The 14,454-nt window shown below is 30.6% G+C and overlaps 3 protein-coding genes across 7 annotated transcripts; 2 read left to right on the top strand and 1 right to left on the bottom strand.

Annotated features, from left to right (window-relative positions):
- Positions 1-377: 377 nt before the first annotated feature.
- Positions 378-5,398, top strand: PRAS40 (Proline-rich Akt substrate 40 kDa). 5 transcript variants are annotated; one of them, XM_066736245.1, is made up of 8 exons: positions 378-397; positions 1,440-1,832; positions 2,016-2,192; positions 2,264-2,384; positions 2,461-2,641; positions 2,700-2,844; positions 2,981-3,268; positions 3,352-5,372. In XM_066736245.1, exons 2-8 carry the CDS (start codon positions 1,713-1,715, stop codon positions 3,472-3,474), a joined length of 1,155 nt encoding a protein of 384 aa, XP_066592342.1. In that variant the 5' UTR covers positions 378-397; positions 1,440-1,712; the 3' UTR covers positions 3,475-5,372. The 5 variants fall into 5 exon arrangements, with proteins under 5 accessions (XP_066592342.1, XP_066592343.1, XP_066592345.1 ...); XM_066736246.1 differs by lacking the exon at positions 378-397 and adding an exon at positions 434-1,192 and having other exon boundaries at positions 1,671-1,832; positions 3,352-5,374; XM_066736244.1 differs by lacking the exon at positions 378-397 and adding an exon at positions 435-859 and having other exon boundaries at positions 920-1,832.
- A 203-nt stretch (positions 5,399-5,601) lies between these two features.
- Positions 5,602-8,237, bottom strand: eIF3m (eukaryotic translation initiation factor 3 subunit m). The gene is made up of 7 exons (XM_066736242.1): positions 8,005-8,237; positions 7,671-7,850; positions 7,504-7,598; positions 7,208-7,426; positions 6,854-7,119; positions 6,637-6,780; positions 5,602-6,442 (listed from the first exon to the last, which is right to left on the bottom strand). Exons 1-7 carry the CDS (start codon positions 8,047-8,049, stop codon positions 6,219-6,221), a joined length of 1,173 nt encoding a protein of 390 aa, XP_066592339.1. The 5' UTR covers positions 8,050-8,237; the 3' UTR covers positions 5,602-6,218.
- Positions 8,238-8,546: 309 nt separating this feature from the next.
- On the top strand, positions 8,547-11,727 carry LOC136779148 (neurobeachin-like). The gene is made up of 2 exons (XM_066736549.1): positions 8,547-8,840; positions 10,502-11,727. Exons 1-2 carry the CDS (start codon positions 8,682-8,684, stop codon positions 10,580-10,582), a joined length of 240 nt encoding a protein of 79 aa, XP_066592646.1. The 5' UTR covers positions 8,547-8,681; the 3' UTR covers positions 10,583-11,727.
- Positions 11,728-14,454: the final 2,727 nt, after the last annotated feature.

Here is a 14,454-nt window from a genome sequence, read left to right as displayed (position 1 = left end):
GTGCGATCAGAAATCAGGTGTTTCGTGTGCAACATAAGTAATTTTCCTTTGGACAAAAATCTGTTACTGATGGGTTTTGGATTTCTGGCGAGCTAAAAAATTAAATGTGGGTAATTAGAATTTTTTAGATACATTTATAAATCAGATAAACCTGGCTTTTATATAAAAAAGAGAATATTAATTTATCATAAATCTTCGTAAATATACACGGCTAATTTAAAATCACAAATTTTTTTCACTTAGAAAAAAGTAATGCTATATTTATTATTATTATATATTATCAGTTTCGCGCAATTCGTGTAAGAACAAACTAAACCATGCAGTCTGCTTTATCCACAGCGCGGATAGCTGTCTGTGAAATGTCATTACATTATTTTCAATAGTTTAAACATAATATGTAGGTTTTTCAGTGATAATACTTTTCGGTCATTATCCGCTTCTATCAAAATACTTTTCGACCGTAATCCATTTCTGCGATAAATATATTTCTGCCTTTACGCTTTTACCCTCACTGACTACTACATAGGTTTGTTCGTTTTAGCGGAAAATTACTACACTTTTTTTACAATTGTGCACTTCTTACGATGTTATTTATACAACGGATGAAGACAGAAATAATAAAAAAAGTGTAAAATTGTAATTAAAACGAAAGAATGTTATGACTATCGAAGAATCCGGCGCGTTAATGCATAGTATTATAATATCCGCACACCGCGAGATAGATTCTACCTTTAGGGATTTGTTAAAACTATGTTTTTAATAGAATTTTAGTTTGTTTATTTTATACGAAATTTTTGTTGTTGTTTTACAAGAGCATCAAAAATAATATACACATATCTTTTAGTTTATCATTTGACTAGTAAGTATGTTTTTGCTGGTGCAATCACGTACGCATCCATAAGTCAGTGTTTATTTTTAGGAACCAGTTTGAGAGAGTTTTCCAATTCAGAAATATTTGTAAATAATACATACGACGTGTTATTCCGTATTCATAAAGCTGAAAATTTAGTTTCTCGTGACAAAAACTTCTGTGTTACTTCATATGACGCAAAAAAATTAAAAAGTGAACAATTTCTTAAGATAATATACATATACATATTCAGAGCAAAGGAGGCAAATTTATACTCACAAAAAAACATTTACTAAAACGTTCGCACGCAATCTAACAGAGTATTAATTACAGCAGATACTGGTTATTTTTATTCTAGAATATACGAACAATTAAGTTAAATGAACTGTTAAAAGTAAAAATGAAAATGGTGTTGTAAAATTTTAAGTATAGTTGACTCTTATAAGTTAATTGTAATAATTATTCTATGATAGAAGCCTTTTTAATAATCAAGTAGTCTTACAAAACATTCATGCTGAGCTGAAGAGAAAATAACCATTATCATTTTTTAAAATATAAATAGTATATAATTATATATATGTATGAGAAGTTGGATATCCTATTGCTTTTATGTAAAGCTTTATAACAATGTTGGGTTCTAAGAACTACAAAATAATTGGCATAACTTTAAGAATTTTTTGAGCTGTTTTTTTAATAACATAAGATCTCTTAATTAAAAATTCTATCTTAAATTAACAACTGGGTAAACAAATACTAACATTTTTGCACATTGAAGATTATTGTGCCCTTTATGTATAACATATTATTGACTGAATATCAGTGACATTCTCAATGCCAAAGGACTTATAATCAAGATAAAAAAATGTTTCTTACATGCAAGTGCTTAAATGTTTCCATCAAATCTCGTGGAGAACTACAAAAGGTTAATGTTGATGATTTTGACCTAACTACTAATGAACGATCCGATGGATTTTTTCAACAGGTAATTCTAAATAAAAGTTTGTACGAGTAAAACTAAATATTCAGAGATATGAATCTCATGAAAAATGTTATTATCACAATATTTTATTCAAACCAAACAAAAATATAACTAAGAAGAAATTTTCTTTATTTATTTAAATATAATTAGAGTGATTTGAATTAATGATAATTTAATGATTCTTAGAAGGATATTGCTACTATATCAGAATTGGAAGGAATCAATAAAGAGCAGCCTGGTTTGATTGAAATAAGAAATTTTGGTTCTTGGATAATTCATCGATGTAGGAATTGTGGCCTGTATACTCATGCAGTACACAAGGAGCATGGAGCTGCTTTAGTTCTAATCAATACTAACATGATTGTGAGTATTAAGAATGTTTAATATTTAAATACTTTAAAATATATTTTTTTCATTAAATATATATTTTGCAGTCATCATCTGAAGAGATAGAAAGATTAAAATTGAGTACTGATTATAGTACAATTTTTAGGATAATTATTGACCATAACTCTTTAGAGGATTTTGATCATTTACAACCAAGTAAATTTTCTGGTATGAAAGTAAAATTTATTATTATTTATTTAAACTTCATTTGATCACACAAAAATAGCTATATATCTCTATTTAGTATCACAGTTGTCAAGCTCTGTTCAAGTGGCTTTGGTTAGTCTTCAACAACAGCTTGAGCAAGCAGTACAAAGGCAAATCATAGAGGTTGAGGAAAAAATTCGTGCATTCACTCAAGAGCAATATCAGCTATTGGAAGAGTTTCGTGAAAAGGCACATGATGAACATAGATTATTGACAAGGTAATATTCATGTCAAACTGTTGCCCTATTAATAATTAACAAATCAATTCTGCTTTAGATTAATTTGTGGTAGGTCTGAAATAGATAAATTACCAAACAGTATTGAGACTACTCCAGTGAAGCCAGGGGGATTTAGAGAAGCTCCAAATACTACTGTTAGTAGTACTTGTAATGCAATGTCCAATCCTACTGCTGAGAAAAAAGTTAGTATTACCATTGTTAATAACAAAAATTGTTATAGCAAATATTTATATCCAAGAAAATGGTAAATATAGGAATAGGAAATATGCAATGGAACAGATTGATATAAATTTATTAAAATTAATTTTCATTTTGCAGAATGACAATGTTAAAAAAAAAGGACCATTATCGTTGCCCAAAAATGATTCGTATAGCTATGACACAGAAGCTTTATTTTCGTTAGAAGGAATGGATGATACAGCTGTAGATCATCACCAACCATCGGAAGAAGAATCAGATACTGATGACTCAGGACATGATGAGGGTATTCACATGCCTAGAGGACAACGCGGCGGACACCCTACATTAGCTAAATCATTACCTGTTAGTGTACCTACTTTTCCTTTACTCGTTCGTCGTACAATACAGGATCAAGATGGTGATCAGGTAAATATTAAAAAACTTTACAAATTTATAATATTAACAAAACCATAAAAATCTAAATTAATGTATTATGCGAACTTTACTAGCATCCGAGAGATCCTCTTGATCCTCATAATATACGGGCCTCGATTAAAGCATTGGCCAAAAGTGTTCATGGGGATACAGTCTTTGGAGATCTTCCCAGACCCCGTTTTTCCACTCAGATCTGACTTTTCTACGAGTACAGACGATTGAAAAAGAAGTAAAAAAAATTGTTTACTAATTTAATTGTCACATCATACTTATATATATATATATATCAGGTAAAATTTTCAAAAATGTTTATCCTGAATAAATGGAAGACCGAACTAAATATCGAATTTTAAAAAACGCGGCTATTTTTGTTTCAAAGAGACTATAAGGAAATTATATTAAAAATATTATAGGTGGAAGAATATAGAAGTGATGAAGATTACTTTTATTTTTTTAAATTGCTCTCCCATTTTTTATTGCATATATTTACAGCTTGGCTAAGAGCTATTAAAAAATTAATTAATTTACCATTTTATTTAGTAATGTAATAAATATTTAAATTTGAAATTGTATATAGGAGTGGGTTTGGTTAGAGTACTGAACGCTATTGTCTTGCGCACACCCATGCATAGTCGCTCATCAACGTATACTTTTAAATTGAAATATTTAATGAACAATTGAACGAAGTGAAATAATGTCATAAGGGTTTGGGTAAGCTATTCAGATAAGGTATAAGAATTTGAAATAAAAAATGGGGAGAGAAATTTAAAAAATTCAAGATGATATTCCTAGATTCAATATTCAACCACTTAGAATATTTGAAATTAGTTACTTTATAGCCTTTTCTGTTTGAAAGTAGATATTAACGCCTTTGAAATTTCGATATTTATTACAATTTTCCATTCATTAAGGGGGGATTTTTTTTTTAAATTCATCTAGTTTATTATATAAATATACTATCTACCAATTGCTATGTGTCATTCATTGAGTCAAATACGAAAAATAATAAAATATGAGAATAAAAAATTTTAAATGTATAGAGGGGATAGTCCGTCAACATTATATCCTTGAAAGTATGCCCTTTGATATTTTGTGGGCGTTTTTTAACTATTTTGTAAAGTAATTTTATGAATTATGTGTTGAGGCTATGTTTATAGATGCTACTATGAAATAGTATATAATTCTATTTGAAAATCAAAAAAATACCTTTAAATCACATGAAATTTCTTGTTTTGCTTATAGTATCTTGTGTGCATGCATACATACACATTAGAGCCTTTGAATTTCGAAACGATTGACATTGTTTTTATATATTATAGTTTAATAATAATATTGTCTCAGCTAACATTTTATACTGATCTGGATTAATAAGCCATATTATATAAAAACTAAGTTTTCTTATCAATTAAAGAAATTATAATTTTACATTTAAAAAATTTATCAATTATAAGTCAACATAAGCAGAAAATTATCATAAAATTGCTTTTGTTGGTGCATTAGCAGTGATGTCAATTATACAAGAATTATGTTCTGCTATATGTAAGACAAAAACCAGGTAATATCTAGATGAAAGGATATAAAATTTAAATAGTTTAAAATAAAAAATAAATACTATATTACTCAAAGAACTCTAATTTGGAAGAATATTTTCTTATGTTCTGGCATTTATTAATTTATCATTATAAGATGCACCAGTGACACTCATTGCTCAGAAAAATTAAATTGGTGTGAGCACTTATATTTTCCCGTATTTAAAGTATCCGATTGTTATAAAAAATATGTAATACTTTTATTTTACAAATTACATAAAAATATTACATTTTCGTGAAATTATTGTTTTGATTTCGGTGATTAATGTGCTTTGGTAATATTACGAATCAATGAAGCCATTTTAATTTTTAAGGGAAATGTTAACAAAAAAATAAAATTAAAGCCCATTTAGATAATATATTTTATAAGTTTATAGGAAATTAAACAAAAAAAACATTTCATTATACGCTTTTTGTATTTTTTTTAGTTTTAAGCGTATATACATACGTATGTCAGTTTTCTGCTAAGTGATCATAAACGTGATATTTAACAGTAATTACTATAAGTTTATAATGTGAGAGAAATCAATTATGACTCATATTCATTAGTATAGTTATTGTGTATTGATTTTTATAAAACACTTTCAATGACAAATAAATATTATATTAAATGCAAATATTTGTGGAATACCTTGTATATTTCATTATAAAATGATACAGTTTAATATTTAGATATTATACAACATTTCTTATGAAATTTTTAATATTTTGAAAGTTTGATATATGCAAATGCTAGATATTAGCTAGGCATCACAGAATATTGTGCGTTAAGTAATGTTAACTTTAATTTTATGTGCGACTGATAAAGTCTGAAAGATATAAATTTGTTGTGATACTGTTACCAATCTTACACAGGCGATAAAAATTAAGATAGCAAATAAATATAGGTGGGACGTTAAAGGACCGGGGTTAACAAATGGTTCTGGATGCTCCAACTAGGTAAGTCCGGACGACTCATCATAGCAATGCTATGGATGAGAATCTAAAGAGCTAAGGAATTTCCTGAGATTGCATGGGCTCTAACTGGAGCATGTCCTGGAATGATTCTTCACTAACACGAATTTATTCTTAGACATTTTCGATGCAGTAAAGCCTCTTATCTGAAATGTCAAGCTGGAGCATCCAGATTTGAATGAGCTAAGTATTCTTAAACAAAATTTGTCTTTACGATCTTGGAGCCGACTGGTAACGGCAAAAGTACTGAAAATCATTCATTCTCGCTTGAAACTTGAACCAGTACAAACCATAAAATAAAACTTACTCAGCATATTCAGTGTGTTTTATTAATTTTATATATTTTGAAATTAACATTCAGAATTAGCTCCAAATTTATAATATTATTTAATTTTTTGTCAGTGAGTTATCGTAGGTTTAGTTTTCCCTGCAAGCTCCAATTGTGCAGCTGCAACACTCTTCATTCCATCTTGTACTATCGATAGGTTTGATTTCCAAGAGATTAATAAATCTCGAAGTTGCAACCATTGCGGCCGACCAAAAGTTCTATGCATTGTACTAGAAATAAGAACTTTACGACCTGCTTGATCCATGCGAGCTCTCACTAGTTTTGTTTTCAATACTGTAAATGACAATTGTTTTAATTCATTTTCATTGATAAAACTTTGATCGATTGTTGGATACTTCGATAACTCAATGAAGAGGGTTTCATTGAGCCAGTACTGATCCATTTAATCTTCCCTTTCAAAATCAATTCCCATTAAAAAAAATGGAAAACAAATTTAAAGGGAAATTATTTACCAATTCATTACTTACCATCAATAATAAAACTTTCTACTTCTGCTTCAGTTATTTGCAATTCTTCTTGGATAGTATCAAATGACATCTCTGGATTGGTCTCTGCAAGCTGCATAAAAGTAAGGAGCCTCATTTTCTTCATATTTTGTTCATGATTCAAACCTAAATTGAGAGAGTAAAGAATTTTATATAAATGCAATATAACATTTAAAAAACCATTAATAATATTACCTACCAAGTTGATGTACAAATTCTTTATGATTTTGGTAAAAATGTAAGTAAGCTGGCAGTTTATCTTGGACAAATACTAGAAGTAAATCATGTATGAGCTCTCCTTCCAAAAATCTGACAGGCTTTAGTGCAAGTAAAGGATCCAACAAGAAAGTGTTTGGATCAGCTAATGCAGCTAAAATGCAACGTTGGGCATCTTCTCTAGCTGCTGATGCATTTTCTGTTGTATATGTTCCAAGAAGCTCTACCATGACCGCAGCAGCTTGCTCACTATATTAATTTTAATTTGTATATCATAAAATGTATCAAATAAATTAAGCCAACATTAGGAGGAAGCTCTTGATATGTAATATAGTACCCTTGTTTACAGCTAAGAAGAACTTCGTGTAATAAACGGAGTAATTTCTGCATCTGTTCATTGGATGGTGGACACGACGAAAATTGTTGTTTTAATTGATCAATTCCACCATAAACAGCTTTTACTTGGTCAACATTTTTGGCTATCTGAACTAAATGATAATAAACATGGTACCTCATTGGAGAATCATCTGAGAGTGATTGGAATAGTAGCCATAGACTAAAAAAAACATTAATATTAATGTATTCCTCTTATATAATATAAATTTTATAGAAAAAAAAAAAGAAAAAACTCACGCTTTAAGACATACAAGTCCCAGCTTGTAGCCTGGTGCTTTAGTTAATTTCTCGCAGAATACAAGTATTAAATTTTCAGCTCTCTCAGTTGGTACCTACAGCAGAGAAACAGCGTTACTCATTTTATTAACCAAACCTCTTGAATAATATTACTAACTTAAACTCACCAAAATCATTATAGACACAATGTCATTTAAAACAGTTTCTATCTCACTTTCGTTACCCTCTTTGAAGCATGCTTCACATACTCCAATAATTTTATGTAAATCATCTTCAATCCCTTTGGGAGATTTTTCCTCGCTGATTTCTGCTCCCAGACTTTTAAAGTATACTCTTAATTCTTGAGCCTAACAATAATGCAATAATAATCGTCATCAAATTTAACATACTTGGCACATAACCTACAACTTCAGGTACATTTGAAACGTGCAGTTAAAACTGCATGCTAACATTTTTATTAGGCACTACAATGATTTTAAGTATTTTAACTATGGCATTTACCTGATCATCCAAGGGCAATTCCATGAAAATAGGTGGGACCTGCATTTTGAAAATCAGTAACACGTTTCAAGTTTACGAATTAACACACAAAAAGAAAGCCGAGGCTCGAGCCCGAGCGGCGAGCAAACCGAGAAAGTGAGAAATCTAAAAGAAAAGATTGGGGACTGGGGTTTGGCATTGGATTTGGGTGCAGCAGCGAGAGATGCTCTTGTCACTTTGGGCTTGGAATGTTAGGGCTTGTTTACACCATCAAAGAAATGTGCAGAAGTGGGTAAGTTTTAGGACCATTAAATGTACATACAATGTATATAATATATTACTGCATTTTGTAAGTTGAATCTTGTAACAATATTCCCTAAAAGAATATTATTATTACGTATCATTGTGTGTAGAATGGAATTGATTAGTGATTAGTCAGAGATTGTAGAATGGATCAAATAGATCAAATGGACAAAAAGGTCAAAAACATGGAGACGCTGGTCTAGTAACTTTTGTTCTTGGGTGCTGGCAGACCCCTCAGAAGCTCATAACAGTGTCCACTTTCTAACATGGCAGATCAATTTGTGTTGTATTGTCATGTGACGGGGAGAAGCTCTTGTTAATAAAGTGGATTGTGCGTAAATTATCATATATTTTCCTCGCGAGGAAAAGATTAATCGATTAAGATCAAAATCGAGATGGCGGACATGAAGAGTCCCCCGTTCAGTGACATTAAAAGACCCGAAGAGGTGGTGGCGATGGCGATGAACGACAGCTTGAAATTCGCCGTCCTCATCGGCCTCATCGAAGTGGGCCAAGTGACCAATCGGGAAGTTGTCAACACCGTTCTACACTTGGTGAGCAGTTGAACATTTTCTTGTATAATTTTGTACAATCATCACTTGCAAGTTGACCCTTTTACTTCCCGCCGATTCGCACTGCGCGAAATCATCTGCTGACCTGTCAAATGTGACAGGATGTCCCCTTCCTCTACCTCCAACATTCGTCCTTTAATCCATAGCGATGTGAGTGTTCAAAAATACACAAAAATTTGAGATCAATGCTGAACAGGAAACGATACATACGTTGAATTTTCCGCCCGTGGAATCTCTCATTTTTCCATTTCGTTGGCTATCTTCTGTCTACCTGGCGAATGACAGTATAAAATTTTTACGAGCACTCTTATCTTGATTACATCTCGAAATGGAGGATTAGCGAGTAACTGAGAAATCGTGAATTATGATAAACTTCACGCGGCGACATTGATGGTCATATTGTCATTTGCGGCAGCTATCGTTGAAAATGGTAATGAGTTTGTTTTAAACAGAAGTTGACAAATTGCGGCTTATGGATTTCGCGAGGTCATTGTTAAACTTTACGAAAAGAAAATTTCTCTAGTATCCGTTAAATATTGACCGGTTTTATTTTCGACTTGTAAGAAATATCTTCAATAATATAACTTTCGTACATGTGAAGTTAGCAGTTAGCATTCATGTGGATGAGAGAGGGGGAATGGCAATCACTTAACGAAACAGTTTGTAACACAGTAATTATTTAAGTTTTGGCCTAAAATTATTTGACAAGAAAGCTTAAAGTATTGGTGAAACCGTGTTAGGGATCGAAGTAAATCAAATAATTACCAATGAAACAGCTTATAATAAAGCCAAATTATGCGTTTGAGAGAGGCATTCTCCTACTATTCGGATAACCCACTAATTTATCTTGCAATTTATATATATATATATATATATATTTATAGAATAAATTGTATTAAAAATATAATAATAAAATTGACAGTTCTTAAATGAAAAAATATATTTTTGATTATATTAAGATATATATTAAAAAAATGTAATATAAATTATTAAATCTATATACAAAAATTTAACAAAACTCACAAGTGTAATTTTCAGAGGTGTCCTAAATATTACACAATTTAAAGCTCCCATACATTTTATGTATCTGAGTCAAACCTCTCCACCCATTACCCTTTAATACATAATTTTTTTTTAGTATATGATTCAAGACAATTGAGAAATAAAAATTTCTAATATAACTGATAGATGAAATAGCATATTCGGACTGTACAAAAATGAGATGTAAAAAATAAATTTTGTAAGTAAAGGGAGAAAATAAAATCAGTAAAAAAATAGTGTCATATGTATACAACAGTATGTAACAATGGGATAACTCAAATGAAAGTAATAAAAACAATAATATTGTGAAGTGACCGTAATTACCTTAACAGCTTTTGATCGGTATTTCCTAAAAACTTTTGTTTACGAAAGATAACCTCAAAATAAAATTTCGTGAACATTCGAAATCACTAACGCGACATATCGTGTATGAAATACCCGTAAATAATACTGTATAGAGTATTCTGGAGGGGGGGGGGGAATTCGTAAATTCCTCAACTTACCTTCGTGCAAAATGAATAAAATACTAGAAAAATCAAGCCAGCTAAGATGACGCAGCCATTATTAATGGTACCTTTTGGCAATTTTGTTAAAATTTTCAGAACTACCTTCCGGCACTGCACATAGATGGGAGCAGTAGTTTGGAAAAAAATATTACTTCTATGTTTACGTTTGGACAGTGATCGATATTACTCACCGATCGGGATTACGTCTCTTCACCCTATAAAAATTCCGATAGTTTAGATAAATAGTTCTAATCGATTATATAGAAAAAATCGAAATAAAAAAAGTGTGTAATCGCTCGCAGTACCTTCACAATAAAACACATTCAACAGTTTTCAGATAATTTATAACTCTACAAAAATAGGAGCTCCTTATAATTTAAATAAATACTTTTAGAAATTTATTTTAAATAAACCAGATTTTAAAATTTGTATACTAATTTCCCTAGATATTACAAACCATGAGCTTCAATAATTCTGGCTAAAGTTCTGCATTTATCTTGATAGAATAGAAAAAATATTCTTATGGATGAAAACTGTAGAACTAATAAATACAAAGTTTTTCGATCTAGAAAATCAATTTTCAAACCAAATGCGAAGACCGAAAATCAACCAACCACACAGGTCGAATATCTTTTTACTATTTCATCACATAGCTTCCATCCATAAGAATGTTTTTCCAGCTTCGGTAAGAAAAATGCAGAACTGTATTCAGAACTCTTAAAGAAATAATCTTTTTACTTATAGAAATCACAAATTTCGTATAGTATTGATCCTTTCGTCTGAGAAAATTTATTCTCAATAGTTGCAGCTATTCTGATAGCAATTCTATACAGTCTTGTATGAAACAAAAAATATTGTAGTAGAAGATTGCTGTGGAACAACGTGTAAAAGTGATATTCGATCTGGAAGGTTGATAATTCGTTCCTGGTACGTTTTTCCTTATCTAAATCATAACACACTAATCTTGACCAAAACTGATCCGACTAAATGTGTTTCTCCTTGACTAAATCATAGTACAGCATGTCTTATTATAACTTATCCAGCTCGAATGCGTTTTACCTAATTGGATCCATTAAATTAAATGCATAATAAAACTTATCCTCTTTTAATTACGTTTTTAAAGGATTATCAAAATACAGCATGTCAGACTGAAATTGATCTTGTACTTTTTAACCTTTTTACGAAAAAATTATCTTTCTCTGCCATTTTTTAAGATATATAGACTTGCGAGAATTAAACGTCGTTGAAAAGTGCAGGAAACTGAGCAAAGAGCTTTTTGTTATGTAAAAATACTGGTAATAATTATGTTTATTTTTATGTTTTGTCAATTGACTGTACACATGTATATATATATATGATTTACTTCAAGAGTTCTTAAATTATTTCTTCGTGAACGTAAAATAAATATTTATTGCAACAATTGTACGAAATTGTTTTACTTAGGTTGAACATCTATACATCGTATGTAATTTGTGCTGCACGTAAGTTAAACCTTATTTATATATAAGATATCTAGGGTCCGTTATTGAAAATGGTCTAAAATGTGCATGTAAAAAAATATTTCTTCATTTCCTAATTACTAAAAATATTAAAAATTTCAATGCAATCTTCTTGAATACAAATGGTAAAAGGCTTTGGAAATGTCTTGAGGAAAAATTTAATACTTTTTATAGTTATGGAGATACATGCCTTTTCCATTCATCTTTTAGGGTCTTTTAAGTGACCGACCCTGTATATAGGGTGGTCGGCAATTCGTGCGAAGCCGGAAATCATGGATAGAAGGGTTAATTTTGAAGAAAAAAGTCTTGTGGATTTTTTAAACATTTTTAATATTTTCTCCGAACTGTATAATGGTATATTTAGGCTAGGAGTCTATATAAATTATTATGCAACTCGATGAATTTTCATGATATACAAAATTTGATCAGATTTATCGATATATATGATAATAAAGACAAAAAGTTCAATAACTGTTTTTCATATTGCCAATATTTTTCAGGTTACATCAAAATTCTTTTAGGTGTAAATTCGTTAGGTCGATAGCCCATAAACTTTATTACGTAACTCGTTAAATATGAACAATATTAAAAATTGTGCAGAGCAGCTTTTTATGAATATGGTAATAGGAAATATAAAAAACTGTAATGAATTTTTATCGTATTACTAATATTTATTGAGTTACATAGCCATATTTTTAGGCTATATATATTTTTATGTAACTCGATAAATATCAATAATAAAAAAAAAATATGTTAGAGTAATTTTATTTCCCATTAGAGAACATTATACTTTTCTTAAATTGGTTCATACACAACAAACTATATAATAATATTTCTAGGCTTTCGACCTAACAAATTTATAACTAGACTGACTTTTATATTACTGGAAAAATATTACTAATATGAGAAAAGGTTATTACAGTTTGTTTTACATCATTATTATTCTTACAAAAAATTCTTATATTTATTTTTAATATTATCAATATTTATCAAGATATAAAAAGTAGTTTATACACACTTTTGGGCTAAATATATTGTTACGTAACTTGGAAAATATTAAAAAATTATATCAGACTTTTCTTCCCAGAATTGCCACTGTTTTTTAGGGTCAACTTCACCGTCCTTCAAAATGACACACGTTTACCAGTTTTTGAACGAATTGAAATTGTTTTGTAATTTTTGACAGATGAATCTATAAAAAAGTCAGTCACATTGGTGACTCATTTTCATGCTGATATAGATATCGCCCATGCACAGGTAAGGGGTCAATATATACCATTACTCAGGTTCTTTAAATTCTGCAACACTTCTCTATACAGTATACTAAAAATGATCTTATTAACTCATAAATTTTTCGCAAAGTGGCTCGATAGAATCTTATTCCCTAAAATTATTGTCTTCATTGGCAACATTTGAAAGAGCCAGGGACTCTCAATCGTAGTTCCTATCCTCCACCTATTATTCGCGAGCATTCAATGTCATTTTCTTTCTCGAAAACGGCGGGCTGTGCCTCAGCTTTGCTCCACAGGACGTACTAATTTTGGAAAACGAACTTATTGGACATTTCGATCGTTGAGCGGCGAATGCCATTAACCTTTGGGCTTTGGAGCCTCCTACAATATTCAATAGAGCTTTTACCTTAGATCCTGTACCAGCAAATGCACCTGACTTTCATAGCCTGCAATATGCAAAGAAAGAGTGACCTGAAAAATTCCCATCAGCCTCCAATCTAACTCTCGATTCCAATTTGTTTTTTACACGACAATTATTAGTAAACTACAAGAAAATAATTTTCTAAATATTTCAACTTGTGTCTAACCCTCGTTATTGAATTTACGAGGTGTCAAAATTGTCATTCGACAATTATCTGATAAGCCTTGCATGTTAGTTTTTAAACGATCCACAGATTATTAGATTCGTCGTGTTCAAGTTGTATATCGTCAGGTTGATTCTTCGACTACTTGGAGTACGATATGTCATTTTCATTAGTGTCCATAAATTCAAGATCATTTAGAGTGGTTTTTGTACAGGATATCAAATACATTACAAATTATATATGCACTACTATTATATAATCTCGTCATTATTACTGTAACGTGACGTACGGAGCGAAATTTTTGTTTTGCAGCAGAGTCGTTCAAATAATATCTTTCCCTAAGCACAACGCACATAAACTGTTGAATCTTTATCGTATCTAAACTCGCATCGTATAGTACGGATTTTTCTGCACGCTCTGTACTTCCGTACGATTCTACCGGGTTATATACCGTAATAAGTACAGTACTGCAGCGCGCTACTAACAATCAAACCTTTATTACAACTGTCGAATCAACCTGGTGTTATACAACTTGTTGTAGGACAAATCTAATGGTTTGTGACGGCCTCTTTTAGGTAAATGGCTTCCGAGAAAAAGAAAAAATCAGATGAAACTTGTAAAGCGTGATATTGTGGAAAACAATGACCTTCGCTCTGACCTTTGAGTAGAAAAATTCCAAGGTCGTTCGAATGTCGATTGCGCATTTCTAATATCATTTGGAACTTTTCAGAGGA

Source organism: Prorops nasuta, unplaced genomic scaffold, assembly GCF_024137725.1.
Source record: "Prorops nasuta isolate Cenicafe-Biocafe unplaced genomic scaffold, Cenicafe_Pnas_1.2 PNAS00015, whole genome shotgun sequence".
In the NCBI taxonomy this organism is placed as follows: Eukaryota; Metazoa; Arthropoda; class Insecta; order Hymenoptera; family Bethylidae; genus Prorops; species Prorops nasuta.
Note: the sequence above shows the minus strand (reverse complement) of the source record. Positions and strands in the feature narration are given on the sequence as shown.

Excerpts from the sequence above, each read along its gene's own strand:
- PRAS40 (XM_066736246.1), top strand. The coding sequence starts at position 1,713 with ATGTTTCTTACATGCAAGTGCTTAAATGTTTCCATCAAATCTCGTGGA. Across the intron at positions 2,385-2,460 it reads ACAACCAAGTAAATTTTCTG|TATCACAGTTGTCAAGCTCT; the intron begins GTATGAAAGTAA and ends ATCTCTATTTAG. Across the intron at positions 2,642-2,699 it reads GAACATAGATTATTGACAAG|ATTAATTTGTGGTAGGTCTG; the intron begins GTAATATTCATG and ends ATTCTGCTTTAG.
- eIF3m (XM_066736242.1), bottom strand. The coding sequence starts at position 8,049 with ATGCAGGTCCCACCTATTTTCATGGAATTGCCCTTGGATGATCAG. Across the intron at positions 6,781-6,853 it reads AGAATTTGTACATCAACTTG|GTTTGAATCATGAACAAAAT; the intron begins GTAGGTAATATT and ends CTCTCAATTTAG. Across the intron at positions 6,443-6,636 it reads AGAAAGTTTTATTATTGATG|TATTGAAAACAAAACTAGTG; the intron begins GTAAGTAATGAA and ends TGTCATTTACAG.
- LOC136779148 (XM_066736549.1), top strand. The coding sequence starts at position 8,682 with ATGGCGGACATGAAGAGTCCCCCGTTCAGTGACATTAAAAGACCCGAA. Across the intron at positions 8,841-10,501 it reads TCAACACCGTTCTACACTTG|AACTACCTTCCGGCACTGCA; the intron begins GTGAGCAGTTGA and ends TAAAATTTTCAG.